The sequence below is a fragment of the Eleutherodactylus coqui genome, chromosome 2 (assembly GCF_035609145.1).
Source record: "Eleutherodactylus coqui strain aEleCoq1 chromosome 2, aEleCoq1.hap1, whole genome shotgun sequence".
NCBI lineage: Eukaryota > Metazoa > Chordata > Amphibia > Anura > Eleutherodactylidae > Eleutherodactylus > Eleutherodactylus coqui.
Genome location: NC_089838.1, coordinates 304,473,863 through 304,492,512, shown reverse-complemented (window position 1 = coordinate 304,492,512; position 18,650 = coordinate 304,473,863). Strand labels below are relative to the sequence as shown.

The 18,650-nt window shown below is 46.1% G+C and overlaps 1 protein-coding gene across 1 annotated transcript; it reads right to left on the bottom strand.

Annotated features, from left to right (window-relative positions):
- Positions 1-3,652: 3,652 nt before the first annotated feature.
- On the bottom strand, positions 3,653-4,603 carry LOC136610240 (olfactory receptor 1G1-like). The gene has a single exon (XM_066589476.1). It carries the CDS (start codon positions 4,601-4,603, stop codon positions 3,653-3,655), a length of 951 nt encoding a protein of 316 aa, XP_066445573.1.
- Between the last annotated feature and the right edge of the window lie 14,047 nt (positions 4,604-18,650).

Sequence of the window (18,650 nt, the reverse complement as noted above, 5' to 3'; positions counted from 1 at the left end):
TATATTAGAAGATGTCCAAAGAGAGGAGAACCTGATGGCAGAACAAGGGCTTCCAGCAGAGTACTGGGGTGGCAGAAGTGGGTATGCCAGAGCTGATAAACCTTCTGTGTTTACTGTCAAATAACCTGCAGGAGATTGCAATCCAGAACAACAATAATTTTCATAGTGTGCCCCCCAGCTAACCAGCCAAACCCCATACAAGGAACAGCCCCTGTTTGGCCATCATATCCTTTGCAACCTAGTTTTCAGGCTCCAGCCTCTTATGACAATAACCCAGCTGCAATGTTTGATCCATCAACCATTTATAATCCATCTGCTTTTAATCCTTATACGTTTTTAAACCAAAATAATTGTACTGTTATGTTCTTAGTGAAGGGCATTCATATCTACAGTGTTAAAAAAAGTAATAATAATAATCCAAAGTTCTTGATTCTAACAGTTGTTTTCCTTTTGCCGGAAGGCACCCATTTAACATTAACATGTGTACATTTTTAAAGATTGTTTCTATATTTTTTCGTTAGTGTGTTTTTAAATACTGTTCAATGTTTTTATTGTTTTTACGCAGACCCCTCAAACATTTCTGTAGCAGCAGAATAGGCAGACCCCTGTAACATTTACGTAGCAGAGGTATAGACCGACCCCAGTATCATTTTTGTAGGTGCAGTATACGCTGATCCCATTACCACTTCTGTAGAAGTATAGGCAGACCCCAGTAACATTTCTGTAGCAGCAGTATAGGCAGACCCCTGGAACATTTACGTGGTAGAAGTATAGGCAGACCCCAGTAACATTTTTGTAGAAGAAGTATACACAGACCCCTGTAACATTTCTGTAGTAACAGTATAGACAGATCCCATTAACATTTCTGTAGCAGAAGTATAGGCAGACCCCTGTAACATTTCTGTAGCAGCAGTATAAGCAGACCCCTGTAACATTTATATAGCAGAAGCATAGGCAGACCCCTGTAACATGTCTGTAGTAGAAGTATAGGCAGACCCCAGTAACATTTCTGTAGCAGCAGTATAAGCAGACCCCTGTAACATTTATGTAGCAGAAGCATTGGCAGACCCCAGTACCATTTTTGTAGCAGCAGTATAGGCAGACCCCTGTAACATTTACGCGGCAGCAGTATAGGCGGACCCCAGTGACATCCTTGTGGCAGCAGTATAGGCAGACCCCTGTAACATTTACGTGGCAGAAGTATAGGCAGACCGCTGTAACATTTAAGTGGCAGCAGTATAGGCAGACCCCTGTAACATTTACGTGGCAGCAGTGTAGGCAGACCCCAGTAACATCCTTGTGGCAGCAGTATAGGCAGACCCCTGTAACATTTAAGTGGCAGCAGTAAAAGCAGACCCCTGTAACATTTAAGTGGCAGCAGTATAGGCAGACCCCTGTAAAACTTACGGGGCAGCAGTATAGGCAGACCCCAGTAACATTTTTGTAGCAAAAGTATACGCAGACCCCTGCCAATAGTGTGATCTCCTACTCATACTTGCTAATGTCTCCATTTTACAGAAATCAAGAATATGAATTCATGACTTAAATGACCAACTATGTAAATGACTCTTCCATATATAGAAAAAGAGCCCAAGTGCACACTTAACCTTAAGGCAAGGACTTTCATAACCCAGAGGCATACCATGCTACTTGTGGTGCACTTTTGGTTGCATCACATTTGCTACTGAGTAGTGTAAACCTTCTCCAAAAATAGAATTGCAGATAACTGTCATTATCGTCATGGGAAGGGCATTAGAGGAGAAAAAAAAGAACCCTTTCTGTCCTAGGTGCAAAAATATAGCGCCACAATGGAGGACTCATTTATATCTTGTCAATGGGACTCCCTCTCTATTATGGAAGCCTCAGCGATTTTCAGGATTCTTTTGCCCTCAACTTCTCTTTGGGTCTCAGTACTCTATGGGATCCAGGACTTAGCTGCAAGTTGGTGTGAGGGGCTATTGATCAGAATGCCCTCTAATAGGAAACTAGAAAAAAGAGTTCTCCTTAAAGAGCATTCATAGAGAATGGTGAATAGCAGTAATCTTTATTTTCTTCACAAGAAGACACAGAAAGCTTGATGCTAATAAATACAAAGAGTGTTACAGTAGGTTTGAAGTTTACCAATGTAATTGCAAAAAAAACAGTTAACTCTTTCGAATTATTTAGATTTCTGTATTGATTAATAAAAAAAATGTAATCTCCTTTTTAAGTCATAACTAGAACCGCAATCTAGCTAAAATAACACATGGTTGATTCTTGAGCACATTAAGTAAATGCTTACATTGAAAGTAGAACAAGTAAATGAACTTCTGTGTTAATAACTTTTCCAAGAGCTAATTTGAAAAAGTATTTCACTGAAGCAGAGGAGATTGAAAGTACAGGTTTCACGGGTGCTTTGCCCATTAAAAAGGCACAAAAGCCTGGTTACTGATAAATATGTTATTCTCAAGAATGATTGGTTAATGTGAACTATGTTCTGATGAAAACAACCTGAGGAAAATTTCAGATGATGTGTTGTAGAGAAACACGAAACTGGAAGGGAAAAGGAAAAGCACTGAGAACTATCCAGGTATATCAATTCATGACTAAAGAAATGTTATGTTGTGAGAAATTTCAGCACTGCTGCTACTCTCCCTGGAGGAGTTATCCTCTTAAGATAACTCTAAAAGCATAACAGGCAAGCTTGAAAGAGGTCACAAATAGCCCAGTGGAACAGTTTTTGGCTTTATATTCTGGACATATTAAGTGGGGAGCTACCTTGTTGGAAAATCTTGGGGTATTTACTTTAAGAACAATGCCAGATCTAGTATAAAAAAGTCCACAGGCTTTTTCTTGCACCACACTTTGAGCCCTTTGCGTGACCTTTGGTGGATGATTCCAATGTAATTAGATTTGTGACATCCTCATCAGCGCCATAAAATCCTAAAATGTAAATTTGATATATTCAGTGACCTGTCTGGTAAGGTCAAAGTTCCTATGTTAAGTCTAGCAGTACTGTTGTGCTTCAGCAAACAGCGCCGCTAGGGAGAGTCAAGCATTACTAAGCGACGTTCATATCAATGTGGAAGATGAGTGCTAGGAAATAAACTGTGTGCGGTGACAAGAGATCTCGCCGGAAACCAAATAAGCTGGAACCTCTGTCCCCCAGAAAAGGTATGGTGGGGGGGAAGCTTACTTTTAGTACACATGTTTGTTCTAAAAGTTTTAGTGACTATCGCGTCAATCTAGTATATAATGCTCTGTGAGCAATATAAAATATGAACATTTTGAGCAATTTTTGTTTACTACCAATTTCATACAACTTGCAACAGTACTGCCAAACCTTCTTCAATGTTTTTTCTTAATTTAAGATAAATAAGGAATAACCTCACAGATAATAGGTTAAACAAACAGTCAGATAAAGTCTGCCCTTGTCTATCAGAGCACATGGACATTATAGAATCACCATTCGGTACCCTACCCCCTCTATTATCCATAATGGAAACCAGAAAGAAAAGTAGCTCAGTAGAAATGGCCTGACAGCAATGCAATGCTACTGATCTCCAGCAGTTGCTGAAGGAAAATGTTTGGGCAAATAAGCATTAGGGAAGCCAGAAGCTAATAGACTATTATGACACATGCTAATATAGATCAAATACATTTTTGTTACATTCTAATTTTTTGAATGAACAACTGCTTTCCAAATCACTTTGGCTGTTTTTCTAGCAGCTCCCAGAACTTCTTTGTTCCTCAAACTATATACAAATGGGTTTAACATTGGGACCACGGCCACATAAAACACTGAGAGAATTTTGTCTTGCTCCTTAGAATCTTCAGACTCAGGTTTCACATACATGTAGATACTTGGTCCGTAGAATAATAAAACAGTAATAATGTGCGAAGAGCAGCTAGAAATGGCCTTAAGCTGTCCACTAGAGGAGCGAATCTTTACAACTGTAGAGATAATTCTTACGTATGAGGTCAAAATAAATATAAAGGTACAACTACCAAAGATGTCTTCCACTGACAGGATTATATTCATGGTCCTAATATCACTAGAAGATAGTGCCATTAATGGTAATAGCTCACAAAATAAATGGTTGATCTCCTGAGAGTAACAGAATGATAGTGTAGATACCAGTAAAGTCAATATAAGAGAATTCATGGCACTGATTATTAGGTAAGAAATTGCAATAATTAAGCAAAGCTTTTTGGTCATGATCAAAGCATAATGTAGAGGCGAACATATTGCCACATAGCGATCATAAGCCATACAGGTCAGAATAAAATTCTCAGTAACAGCACAGAACATGAAGAAGTAAAGTTGAATGATGCAACCAAAGAAAGTAATTGCCTTGTTCCCTGTTAAAATGATGGACAACATCTTTGGGAGAATAGCAGAGACATAGATGACATCAATAGAAGAAAGATTACACAAGAAGAAGTACATGGGAGTGTGAAGTTGGGGTGTACTACATATCAGGGCAATGATAATTAGATTTCCCACCACTGCTAGCAGATACATGAATAAAAATCCAATAAATATTAGAATTTCATTCATTTTGGAGTTGGAGAATGGAGTCAGGTAGAATTCAGTCACTGTAACGTTTTTACAATCATTCATCTTGATCTGTGATGAAAGGAGGGCAATCAGATTCTCATTTGTGAAAAGGAATTTTCCACAGACGATGCTTGGCTAATGTACAGGTAAAATATTGAAGGATGTGGATTTATAACATCAATAAAATACGAAAGAGAAATAAATAATGAACACTAATTTACTGATTGACAACCAATATATTGAGATAGAGAATCCCGTCAGTTAGGGCTTACAATCTGTGAGGGAAAGCTATAAGGTGCAGTACATGAGAGAAGAACCTGCCTATACAGTTGCTAAGCTTTTTTCAAAAGATGGATTTTCAGAATCATTCACCCTGAGTGTCTGTTAGAAAAGGAAATGAGACAGATTCAGTGTTAGTGTATCTTGACGCCACCGGAAGCTAGGGGTTTGACAGGAGGAATGGCCCTCTCACACCCCCTGCTGCGCATAGGGTCAAGGCTAGAAGGTCACAGCAGTACACTGTGCATTGCTTGTTGCCAGCTGTGCTGGCTTAGGGTGAGGCTAATATTTCCATGTATCTTTACATTAACAGCTGTAAGAACCTAGGGAACCCTCACCGTAAGCCATCAAAAAGCAATGCACTCGCTTACCACTCGTCACCGCGATGCTCCTGTGGGATGGCTCCCGGACGGCCAGAGGATGACGCCCCAATGAGGGCTTCCAGCAATGTGTTGCATCAGTGTCAGAGGTTGCCGGCTCCATGCAGCCCACTGCCTCAGTTGTCCCTTACTCCAATTCCCCTGAGCATACTTACTAAGCATGTCACAGCAGTGGCGCAGACGGTCCTGGTGCTGTTTCGCACCGCACAGCTGTCCAGTGCGTTCGGCCGCCTGTGACAGTGCTTTCCCCTGTTCCTGTAGCCTCCGTCCTGCGGCTGCAATTTCAAGGTGATGGGAGAGCGATGTTTTCGCTTGTACGCTGCTGGAAAATAACCTTAAAGGCCACGCTCCAGAAATGCAGTGAGGGGGTGGGGTGGGGGTTCCGCCTTCTGCCTCCATATCTATCTTGCTACTGGGGCTGCAGCAGGGTCAGCTAAAGGTCTTGTAAGCACATGTCCAGTGCCCTTCCAGGACCTAGTAGCTTTACAGCTAGCCACCCAATCAGATAGAGGGGGCGTCACCCCCCCTGTCAATCTTGATGCCACCAGCACTTTGTAGCACGTGTGAGTTTGTAGTGCCACAAAATTGCAGTATTGCCACGAGAAAATGCAGCAATATCGAATTGATAAATGGGTGAGTGCTGCCTCTGATTTAGCTTAGCGCAGAGACCAATCAGAGGCAGCTCTCAGCTGTCATTCAATAGCTGAGAGCTGCCTCTGATTGGTCTCAGCACTCAGCCAATTAGAGGCAGCACTCACTCACCCATTCATGAATTAATGAATGGATGAGAGCTGTCTCTGATTGGCTGAGCGCAGGGAACAATCAGAGGCAGTTCTCAGCTGTCTTTCATTAGCTGAGAGCTGCCCCTAATTGGTCACAGTGTTCAGCCAATCAGAGGCAGCCCATTCAGCAGGTGGGGATTTTAAATCCCCGCCTGCTGAATACTCTTCACAGCAGTGCAGGAGAAGAGACAGCGGGACGCGGCTGAGCCCCTGCAGCTGAAGAAAGGTGAGTATGTTTTTTTTTAAAATTTTTATCACCATTTTTTCATGCTTTTAGGGAAGAGCTTATATTTAAAGCCCTTCCCTGAAAAACAATTACCGGGTGCCGGCAGCAGGATCCCCTACTGCAGCTGTCATCTGTGACAGCTGGGGTAGGGAATTCTTTATTCCCTGGAGGGATGAAGAATTCATTTGCTGCATCTGTCACATATGTGGCAGGTGCAGCAGGGAATTCTTTTTCCTCGCAGAGATGAACGAAACATCTGCCGCATGCGGACAGGTATTTTTTTTTAATTATTATTATTTTTTTTTTACTCTAAAATTCTTGTTTTTCAGGGAAGGGCTTATAGGTAAAGCTTTTTCGTAAAAAACAATTCAGGGGTGCCGGCCGACCATTGTCTTCAATGAAGCGACCGGCAGCTTCAAGGATCCCTTGAAGGCAATGCACAGACCGGCATTCGAACGTTTTTTTATGCGTACATGGGTGCGCACTCATGTACGCACCTATTTACACATAAAACACGCTCGTGTGAAGCCACCCTAAGGTGTACACTTTATTATTAATGGGACAAATCAATCTCAGCCAATGGTCATACCTAGTATTTGTTAAAGAAAAGAAACAGGAGAACACAATAATAGCAATGAACAGTCCTTGACCAACTTTTGGGTGAGAAGAAAATGTAGCCGCTCTTCTGGAGCTGGTTACCCTTGGTGGTGGTGAAAGTTCTTTAGTGTTTTAAAATTTTTGGTGTATCATGGTATAATTCAACCTGGGCATATTTGAACGTTAACAGTGAGCTTGTTTATGACTGATTCCTTGATTTAACAACAAAATAGTAGTGTCTCTCTGGGTTATTAGTAGGCGCACAGGAAATCTCCATTTGTTTGCTTTTTTATTGTTTCTAAGCCATTTGGTAAATGAGAACAGAGTTGCAGAAAATTAATCCATAAATAAAGACAATGCTTAGATGGGCACAGGTAATGGGTCCATTTTCCTGGCTGTTTCCAACGGCTTTTTCTTTATATGAGAGAAATGAATACAGACCAGGATATCTTTTGGTACGTGATACGTCAGATATTTAGGACGGGACAGTCAGTATTCCCTTTCAATTTTAAGATCTTATGAGAAGCACTCCGGTAATAATAATTTTATGAGATTCTGCAAGTAATCCATAAACTCAGAGATGGGGGCTATTTCTGGAATTCCTTGGAATGTGATGTTGTTGTGGTTGGATCTGTCCTCCAAGTCCATCACCTTCTTTTTCCAGTTTTGATGCCAGGTTGTAGTGAGAGACAAAAAGGTTATTGTTAGAGATGAGCGAACGTACTCGGTAAGGCCGATTTCGCAATCGAGCAGCGCGATTTTCGAGTACTTCAGTACTCGGGTGAAAAGATTCGGGGGGCGCCGAGGGGCAGGGGGAGGCGCGGGGGCGAGGGGGGTAGCAGCGGGAAACAGGGGGGAGCCCACTCTCTCTCCCTCTCCCCCCCCACTCCCCTCTGCAACCCCCCGCTCACCCGCAGCGCCCCCGAGTACTTTTCACCCGAGTAGTGAAGTACTCGAAAATCGCGGTGCTCGATTGCGAAATCAGCCTTACCGAGTACGTTCGCTCATCTCTAGTTATTGTGTGACTAGGTGAATTTTGCCATCCTAGTCTCCACATAGGTGATTTGTTTTTCAGCATCAGTGATAGACAAGCTGAGAGGTTGGATAAATTGAGCTAAGTTGGATTATAAGGAAATTTTCAGTGCTTTTAACATTGCTTTCATGGAGGTGCCTGTGACTAATGCATCATTAATAGGAATATTATCAAAAATGTCTCTAGTAGCAAATGTTGTAGTTTAAGGAAGGCCATAGTCACTCATCTCTGCATCAGGTCATGCCTCAGAAGGGTCCATTCTTTACTTCAATTTCACTGAACTAGCCGAGGAGGAGGACACCATGCTCGCCATGATCAATGATGATCGAGCCATTGCCAGAAGTCTTGTGCAGTTTTTCAATGACTTACCCTCATGTTTACAAACGAACTAGAGAAGTTTGTTTGAAAGTGCTAATAAATCATTGGCTCTGAGCTGGCTTTTTGCCTCTTCCCTTTGGAATTTGTGCTCTCAGGTGCGTGCTCTACATTCTCAGATGCAGAAGAGCTTACTGGCGGACTTCCGGCCGCACTATATTGGACCTGCACTGGAGACTAAGACAGTAGAAATTAATCAACTTCTCTGATTTTGTAGAAGCTCGCTTTCCTCTTTGTGGTATCAATGACTGTTGAGTAGCAGGTGAGGTCCATTTTAGTCTAGTTTCAGCACTTTTGTTGGGTCAGGAGCTCTGCAGTCAGTAAACCATATACTTCAGCAGCCAAGCCACCCCCCCCCCCCCCCCCGAACATATAATATTTAGATAAATTTTTTTATTCCACTTTTGTCAGAGTGAAGATAAACATAATGTATAGAGATGAGCGAACGCGTTCGTCCGAGCTTGATATTCGTGCGAATATTAGGGTGTTCGGGATGTTCGTTATTCGTAACGAACACCATGCGGTGTTCTGGTTACTTTCACTTCCTTCCCTGAGACGTTAGCGCACTTTTCTGGCCAATTGAAAGACAGGGAAGGCATTACAACTTCCCCCTGCAACGTTTAAGCCCTATACCACCCCCCTGCTGTGAGTGGCTGGCGAGATCAGGTGTTCGCCTAATATAAAAGTCGGCCCCTCCCGCGGCTCGCCTCAGATGCCTGGTGAGTTAGATGAGGGACAGTGCTGTTTATACCGGAGCTGCTGTAGGGAAAGAATTGGTAGTTAGTGTAGGCTTCAAGACCCCCCAAAGGTCCTTATTAGGGCCACTGATAGCTGTGTGTTGGCTGCTGTTAGCAGTGGCATTTTTTTTTCCTCAAAATCGGCTCTGCAGAGCGTTGCACCTGGCATTAGGGACAGAAGTGCTGCATAGGCAGGGAGAGTGTTAGGAGTGAGTGTAGCCTTCAAGAACCTCAACGGTCCTTTCTAGGGCCATATTTATCCGTGTGCAGTACTGTGCTGGCTGCTGTTAGCTGTGCTGCATTTTTTTTGGGCTTCTCAAAATCGCCTCTGCAGAGCATTCCACCCTCCATTGATACTGCAGGGAAAGAATTGTATAGGCAGGGCCACAACACAGTTATTATTCATAGAATATACGCAGTGCTGCCTTTTGGTGGAAAAACAAGTGGAAACAAATCTATTTGTCCAGCCTCTGTCCGTCCTTACGGGCGGTGGACACGTGTGAGCTGCGTGAAAAACATTGCTAAATCATACGCACCCAGCTACGCTTTACTGCTGGCTTCGCCATTTGCTTTCCTTAATTGGGAAAAAAAATACCTGCTCTGCCAGAGTTATAATAACTCTGCTACCCTCACGTTCTGTGACACATTAGCAGGGACACAGCACAGTTATTAAACTTCTCATGTTCATTGAATATACGCAGTGCTGCCTTTTGGTGGAAAAACAAGTGAAAACAAATCTATTTGTCCAGCCTCTGTCCGTCCTTACGGGCGGTGGACACGTGTGAGCTGCGTGAAAAACATTGCTAAATCAGACGCACCCAGCTACGCTTTACTGCTGGCTTCGCCATTTGCTTTCCTTAATTGGGAAAAAAAATACCTGCTCTGCCAGAGTTATAATAACTCTGCTACCCTCACGTTCTGTGACACATTAGCAGGGACACAGCACAGTTATTAAACTTAGATTATTCATTCACTAGAGGCAGTGGGGCCTTTCGTTTTCCAAAAAGGGAAAAAATTATATTTGGCCTGCAGTCTTGCGCCAATTTATTTCCTGCCTGTGAAATCAAATCACTGGTAATACAGCATGCTGAGGGGTAGGGGTAGGCCTAGAGGACGTGGACGCGGCCGAGGACGCGGAGGGCCAAGTCAGGGTGTGGGCACAGGCCGAGCTCCTGATCCCGGTGTGTCGCAGCTGACTGCTGCGCGATTAGGAGAGAGGCACGTTTCTGGCGTCCCCACATTCATCGCCCAATTAATGGGTCCACGCGGGAGACGGTTATTAGAAAATGAGCAGTGTGAGCAGGTCCTGTCCTGGATGGCAGAAAGTGCTTCGAGCAACCTATCGTCAACACGCAGTTCTGCGCCGTCCACTGCTGCAAATCCGAATCCTCTGTCTGCTGCTCCTCCTTCCTCCCAGCCTCCTCACTCCACTACAATGACACCTGCTCAGGAGCGGGAACACTCCCAGGAACTGTTCTCGGGCCCCTGCTTAGATTGGGCAGCAGCGGTTCCTCTCCCACCAGAGGAGTTTATCGTCACTGATGCCCAACCATTCGAAAGTTCCCGGGGTCCGAGGGAAGAGGCTGGGGACTTCCGCCAACTGTCTCAACAACTTTCTGTGGGTGAGGAGGACGATGACGATCAGACACAGTTGTCTTGCAGTGAGGTAGTAGTAAGGGCAGTAAGTCCAAGGGAGCAGCGCACAGAGGATTCGGAGGAAGAGCAGCAGGACGATGAGGTGACTGACCCCACCTGGTGTGCAACGCTTACTCAGGAGGACAGGTCTTCAGAGGGGGAGTCAAGGGCATCAGCAGGGCAGGTTGCAAGAGGCAGTGCGGTGGCCAGGGCCAGGGGTAGAGGCAGGGCCAGACCGAATAATCCACCAAGTGTTTCCCAAAGCGCCCCCTCGCGCCATGCCACCCTGCAGAGGCCGAGGTGCTCTAAGGTCTGGCAGTTTTTCACAGAGACGCCTGACGACCGACGAACAGTGGTGTGCAACCTTTGTTGCGCAAAGCTCAGCCGGGGAGCCAACACCAACAGCCTCACCACCACCACCATGCGCAGACATATGATGGCCAAGCACCCCACAAGGTGGGATGAAGGCCGTTCACCGCCTCCGGTTTGCACCCCTGCCTCTCCCCCTGTGCCCCAACCTGCCACTGAGATGCAACCCCCCTCTCAGGACACAGGCACTACCGCCTCATGGCCTGCACCCACACCCTCATCTCCGCTGTCCTCGGCCCCATCCAGCAGTGTAGTTCAGCGCACCGTTCAGCCGTCGCTTGCGCAAGTGTTCGAGCGCAAGCGCAAGTACGCCGCCACGCACCCGCACGCTCAAACGTTAACCGTCCGCATAGCAAAATTCATCAGCCTTGAGATGCTGCCGTATAGGGTTGTGGAAACTGAGTCCTTCAAAAGTATCATGGAGGCGGCGGCCCCGCGCTACTCAGTTCCCAGTCGCCACTACTTTTCCCGATGTGCCGTCCCAGCCCTGCACGACCACGTCTCCCGCAACATTGTGCGCGCCCTCACCAACGCGGTTACTGCCACGGTCCACTTAACTACGGACACGTGGACAAGCACAGGCGGGCAGGGCCACTACATCTCCCTGACGGCACATTGGGTGAATTTAGTGGACAGAGTCAGAGCCTGGGACCGCTCACGTCCTACCCACACCCAGAATTGCGGGCCCCAGCTCGGTGCTGGTATCTGCGGAGGTGTATGCTTCCTCCACTAAAGCACCCTCCTCCTCCTCCTCCTCCTCTGTCTCGCAATCAAGATGTGTTAGCAGCAGCATGTCGCCAGCAGTCGGTGTCGCGCGGTGTGGCAGCACAGCGGTGGGCAAGCGTCAGCAGGCCGTGCTGAAACTACTCAGCTTAGGCGATAAGAGGCACACGGCCCACGAACTGCTGCAGGGTCTGACACAGCAGACCGACCGCTGGCTTGCGCCGCTGAGCCTCCAACCGGGCATGGTCGTGTGTGACAACGGCCGTAACCTGGTGGCGGCTCTGCAGCTCGGCAGCCTCACGCACGTGCCATGCCTGGCCCACGTCTTTAATTTGGTGGTTCAGCGCTTTCTGAAAAGCTACCCACGCTTGTCAGACCTGCTCGTAAAGGCGCGCCGGCTCTGCGCACATTTCCGCAAGTCCCACACGGACGCTGCCACCCTGCGCACCCTGCAACATCACTTTAAGCTGCCAGTGCACCGACTGCTGTGCGACGTGCCCACACGGTGGAACTCTACGCTCCACATGTTGGCCAGGCTCTATGAACAACGTAGAGCTATAGTCGAATACCAACTCCAACATGGGCGGCGCAGTGGGAGTCAGCCTCCTCAATTCCTTTCAGAAGAGTGGGCCTGGTTGGCAGACATCTGCCATGTCCTTGGTAATTTTGAGGAGTCTACCCAGGTGGTGAGCGGCGATGCTACAATCATTAGCGTCACCATTCCTCTGCTATGCATCTTGAGAAATTCCCTGCAAACCATAAAGGCAGCTGCTTTGCGCTCGGAAACGGGGGCGGGGGAAGACAGTATGCCGGTGGATAGTCAGGGCACCCTCCTGTCTATTTCTCAGCGCGTGCAGGAGGAGGAGGAGGAGCATGAGGAGGATGAGGAGGAGGGGGAAGAGACAGCTTGGGCCGCTGCTGACGGTACACCGGCTGATTGCCTGTCATCCTTTCAGCGTGTATGGCCTGAGGAGGAGGAGGAGGAGGAGGAGGAGGATCCTGAAAGTGATCTTCCTAGTGAAGACAGCCATGTGTTGCGTACAGGTACCCTGGCACACATGGCTGACTTCATGTTAGGATGCCTTTCTCGTGACCCTCGCGTTGCACGCATTCTGGCCACTACGGATTACTGGGTGTACACACTGCTCGATCCACGGTATAAGGAGAACCTGCCCACTCTGATTCCCGAAGAGGAAAGGGGTTCGAGAGTGTTGCTATACCACAGGACCCTTGCGGACAAGCTGATGGTAAAATTCCCAGCCGACAGCGCTAGTGGCAGAAGGCGCAGTACCGAGGGCAAGGTAGCAGGGGATGTGCGTAGATCGAGCAGCATGTACATCCCAGGCAGTGCAACAGTCTTTAAGGGCCTGGCCAGCTTTATGGCTCCCCACCAAGACTGTGTCACCGCTCCCCAGTCATGGCTGAGTCGGCGGGAGCACTGTAAAAGGATGGTGAGGGAGTACGTAGCGGATCGCACGACCATCCTTGGTGACGCCTCTGCCCCCTACAACTACTGGGTGTCGAAGCTGGACATGTGGCCTGAACTAGCGCTGTATGCCCTGGAGGTGCTTGCTTGTCCTGCGGCTAGCGTGTTGTCGGAGAGGGTGTTTAGTGCGGCTGGGGGAATCATCACAGATAAGCGTAGCCGCTTGTCAACCGACAGTGCCGACAGGCTAACACTCATCAAGATGAACAAAGGCTGGATTTCCCCAGACTTCTGTTCTCCACCAGCGGACAGCAGCGATACGTAAGCAATACGTAGGCTGCACCCGCGGATGGAAGCTACGTTCTCTCTCACCATCCAAAACGGGGACATTTCTGCTTCATCAATCTGTGTCTAATATTCCTCCTCCTCCTCCTCCTGCTCCTCCTCCTGAAACCTCACGTAATCACGCTGAACGGGCAATTTTTCTTAGGGCCACAAGGCTCACTCAAATGATTTTTCAGAACAATTTTTATAAGTTTCAATGCGCTTAAAAGCATTGGAACTTTAACTTGAACCAATTTTTCGTTACACTGGGCTGCCTCCAGGCCTAGTTACCACTTAAGCCACATTAACCAAAGCGATTAATGGGTTTCACCTGCCCTCTTGGCTGGCCATGGCCAATTTTTGGGATGTACATTAGTACTGTTGATACAGCAATTTTTGTGGGCCCTCGCCTACAGTGTAATCAAATTAATTTTTAGCCCACCTGCATTACAGCTGACGTTACCTCAGCTGTGTTGGGCAATGCAATGGGATATTTTTATGTACCGCCGGTGGGTTCCAGGGAGCCACCCATGCTGTAGGTGAACACTGAGTTTTTAATACATCTGTACACTTCTAAAGAACCCGTCTGACTGGGGCATGCAGTGTGGGCCGAAGCCCACCTGTATTACGCACGACATTACTACCTCAGCTGTGTTGGGCAATGCAATGGGATATTTCTATGTACCGCCGGTGGCTTCCTGGCACCCACCCAGGCAGTGGGTCCACAGGGAGTTTAACCTACATGTGTCCACTTGTAAAGAACCCCAGTCTGACTGGGGCATGCAGTGTGGGCCGAAGCCCACCTGCATTAAGCACGACATTACTACCTCAGCTGTGTTGGGCAATGCAATGGGATATTTTTGTGTACCGCCGGTGGGTTCCAGGGAGCCACCCATGCTGTAGGTGCACACTGAGTTTTTAATACATCTGTACACTTCTAAAGAACCCGTCTGACTGGGGCATGCAGTGTGGGCCGAAGCCCACCTGTATTACGCACGACATTACTACCTCAGCTGTGTTGGGCAATGCAATGGGATATTTCTATGTACCGCCGGTGGCTTCCTGGCACCCACCCATGCTGTAGGTGCACACGGAGTTTTTACTACATCTGTACACTTATAAAGAACCCCAGTCAGACTGGGGCATGCAGTGTGGGCCGAAGCCCACCTGCATTAAGCACGACATTACTACCTCAGCTGTGTTGGGCAATGCAATGGGATATTTCTGTGTACCGCCGGTGGGTTCCAGGGAGCCACCCATGCTGTGGGTCGACAGGGACTTCACAATAGGGAGTTGTACCTGCCTGTGTCTATGAATTAAAAAGCCCGGTCTGACTGGGGCATGCAGACACCTTGACAGAATGAATAGTGTGTGGCACATAGGTTCCCCATTGCTATGCCCACGTGTGCAGCTCCTGATGGCGGTGGCACAGGATTCTATTTCTCATTGCTTCTGTACAGCATTGTGGGCTATCGCTCCGCCACTTTTAAAGAGGGTCGCTGCCTAGCCGTGCCAACCTCTGCAGTGTGTGCCTGCGGTCCCTCGTCATGGCAGACGCAATTCTAAATAGACATGAGCGTGGTGTGGCATGAGGGCAGCTGAAGGCTGCCCAGGGACACTTTGGTGTGCGCTGTGGGGGGGGGGAGGGGGGGCGGTTGGGCAGCATGTAACCCAGGAGAAGTGTCAGTGGAGTGTCATGCAGGCAGTGATTGTGCTTTGTTGGAGGTAGTGTGGTGCTTAGCAAAGGTATGCCATGCTAATGAGGGCTTTTCAGAAGTAAAAGTTGTTGGGAGGGGGGGGGCCCACTCTTGCCGGTATTGTGGCTTAATAGTGGGACCTGTGAACTTGAGATGCAGCCCAACATGTAGCCCCTCGCCTGCCCTATCCGTTGCTGTGTCATTCCCATCACTTTCCTGAATTGCCCAGATTTTCACACATGAAAACCTTAGCGAGCATCGGCGAAATACAAAAATGTTCTGGTCGCCCATTGACTTCAATGGGGTTCGTTGTTCGAAACGAACCCTCGAGCATCACGGGAAGTTCGTTCCGAATAACGAACACCCGAACATTTTGGTGTTCGCTCATCTCTAATAATGTACAATTCTGACACCAATTTATTTTTTTTGTTTATGGCATGTACTGTGTGGTAAAAATTTTCAATACAGGTCAGTACGATTACGTCTATAGTATAGACTCTATACCAAATTTATTTACTTTTTCACCCTTTATTTATAAAAATCAGAATAAGCCCCTTCATAGGGGTATATGGGTGGTCGTTAAGGGATTAAGATAACTTGTGCAACACATTACCAGCATTGGATTAAATTTTGCTACATCTGTAATCATCAAATGAATCTCTTTCTCATCCTGTCACCATCTTCTTACTGTCTAGCTTTCACTGTACTGTAGGAGTATGTCACCCAGAATGTGCATACCTGACCTCCTCAACCACATAGTGCAGTAGCGGTAGCAGTCCTGTAGAAATGAGGAGAGAAGACAACCCAGCAAGCAGCAGCGTGTAGTTCTGCAGTACAACTAGAAAATAAAGTGCACTGTAGGTCCCCAGTTCTGAAATGTACATCCAAATGTAGCATTCTCTTAGTGAATCCATTTGTACCCACTGTCCTCTTGTCCAGTTGAAATATGCATTGTTCTGTAGATTCACATCAACTCATATCTAACTTGTGACGATAATTTCACCTGAATGAGACTTGGAGAATGTCATGTGCAAACTACAGAAATATCCCTTTTCAGATATATAGAAAGGATTTTAAGTTGCACAAATGCCTTCATTTTACAAAATACATTTCTAGTAGAGATGAGCGAGCGTACTCGGAAAAGCACTACTCGCTCGAGTAATTTGCTTTATCCGAGTATCGCTGTGCTCGTCCCTGAAGATTCGGGTGCCGGCACGGAGCGGGGAGCTGCAGGGGAGAGCGGGTAGGAACGGAGGGGAGATCTTTCTCTCCCTCTCTCCCGCCCGCTCTCCCCTGCTCCCCGCTGCGACTCACCTGTCAGCCGCAGCGGCACCCGAATCTTCAGGGACGAGCACAGCGATACTCGTATAAAGCACATTACTCGAGCGAGTAGTGCTTTTCCGAGTACGCTCGCTCATCTCTAATTTCTACACATCTTTCTTTTGTTAATAATTAATTAGAAAATATAAAACTTGATACTTTAACTCAAAATGAGCAAAAGTTAATAGTAAATAAATGATACTTACTGCATAAGCAGATAAAATTTAGTTAGCTCTTCAAGATGAAATATTTCATAGAGCACGGCTCTGAATGTGAGCAAAATATATATGAACAAGTAAGAACTCTTTGTTAACGATTTTAAAGATCTGCAAAAGCCTTAGAGACATAAAGATGGTTTTCCCCTCTGGCATCTCATGCCAGTCTATTTTTCTATAATAGGGGTCATGGGATTATAGAACATTAAACTAATAATATACAAACCCAAGTACAAAAAAGTTGTAACTCAAAGCAACAGGAAAAATCATTAAAGTCTGGGTATGGACAAACAAAGATGGCCTGCCCGTTTCTCTGACTACCTGATATGCATTGTGCATTACTATGCATTACTAGTCTAAGAAACTACATGCTGCTCTGATTGGCCAGGAATTTTTATGTAATAATCCAGAGAAGTGGTAGCATGAGTGGTGCAAAAGTTGTAATTTTCTTTTTATTCCTCCATTAAATGATGCAATGTTTCGACCTACGTGGTCTTTGTCAAGTAATTAGACACCTAAGCAAGAATCACAAGTAGTATTTATTTCCACACGTCAATACTTAGTGATGCTTCCTTTGGCCTTAACAACATCAGACATTCTCTTTGGCATACTTCCTACTAACGTCTGATACTCTTTAGCTCGTATTTCAGTCCATTCATCTTGCAAATGTCTGGTGAGTTCTCTCAAAGAAGTTGGATGCTGTTCATATTTCCTGACCTGTTGTTCCAGTTCATCCCAAAATGTTCAGTAGTGTTCAGGTTGGAACTCTGTGTAGGCCAGTATAATGGCTTAGCATCCATATCTTCAAGCCAACATAAAACAGCATTGGATTTGTGACAAGGCATGTTGTCTTGTTGAAAGTATTGCTGACCATTTTCAGCAGCACATTATCGTCTAGAATATCAAGATAGACCTCTGTGTTATGGTTCTTTTCACTACCGACAACGGACCAAGACCATGCCAAATAAAACATCCCTAGAGCATAACCGAACCCCTACTTTACTTAACTGTAGGCACAGAACTATCAAGCAAACGGTGTTCCCCAGGAATCCTCCATGCCCAGATACATTCATCTGTTTAGAAGATGGAGTAGCATGATTCTTCCCTCTATAGAATTTTCTTCCATTGCTCAACTGTCCAGTGATAATGCTCTTAGAACGCTCTATCATAAGATGAGATGATGCATTTCACTTAGTAATGGATGACTTGTGTGTGGCGCATAGAATATTTATCCAATAGCATGCAGTTCCCGTCACAAACTATAGCTGACACCTCAAAGGGTGTGTATCTGATTTAGCATGGTTTAGGATGTGTGACATGCTAATAAAACATTATCCATTCTGCTGGTGGGGGCATCCAAATAATTTTCGTAGGATAGTGTACTCAAACCACCAACATTTTTGTAGACTTCCAATCCAACATCTACAACATCTACATACATTTGTTAAGAAAGTGCTCACCTAGAATATCAGTGTTACATTGGAGGAGTAACATTAACTGCAGCTTATGCTGGGAGGACATGAGTAGGCTGGACAAACAGGCTAGGATAGAAGCCAAATTGGATGCAGGTCCCTTACGAGCCACTCGTTCTTTTCTTATAAAATCTGTTTTTATTAAACTTTTATAGCAAATATCAAGACAAAGCTGAAATTGTGGCATGTCCTATTTCTGTGTGAGTCTCACAGAGGCCCACACAGAAATGTCACTGGTGATGGGTCGACTCCTCTCTGTGCTGGTGCCAGATGGCAGACGGCACACAGCCCAGAGAGGAGACACAGGGAGCGGGTGAACCACAGGGCTGTGCAGGGGCACGAGTCATCATCCCACTTTGAGAATTTTTGCTGCGGGATCTGACCCGGCCATCTGCAGGGTCAGAGTGAATATTCAGCATCTGAACCTATGTGCTAGGTGGAAGAAACAGCACACATTAATCCATTACCAACCATTTAAAATTATAAATATAATTTCACATATGTCCACCTTTACATGAGG

What these genes read in the sequence shown, in the direction of transcription:
- LOC136610240 (XM_066589476.1), bottom strand. Translation starts at nt 4,603, where the DNA reads ATGAATGATTGTAAAAACGTTACAGTGACTGAATTCTACCTGACTCCA.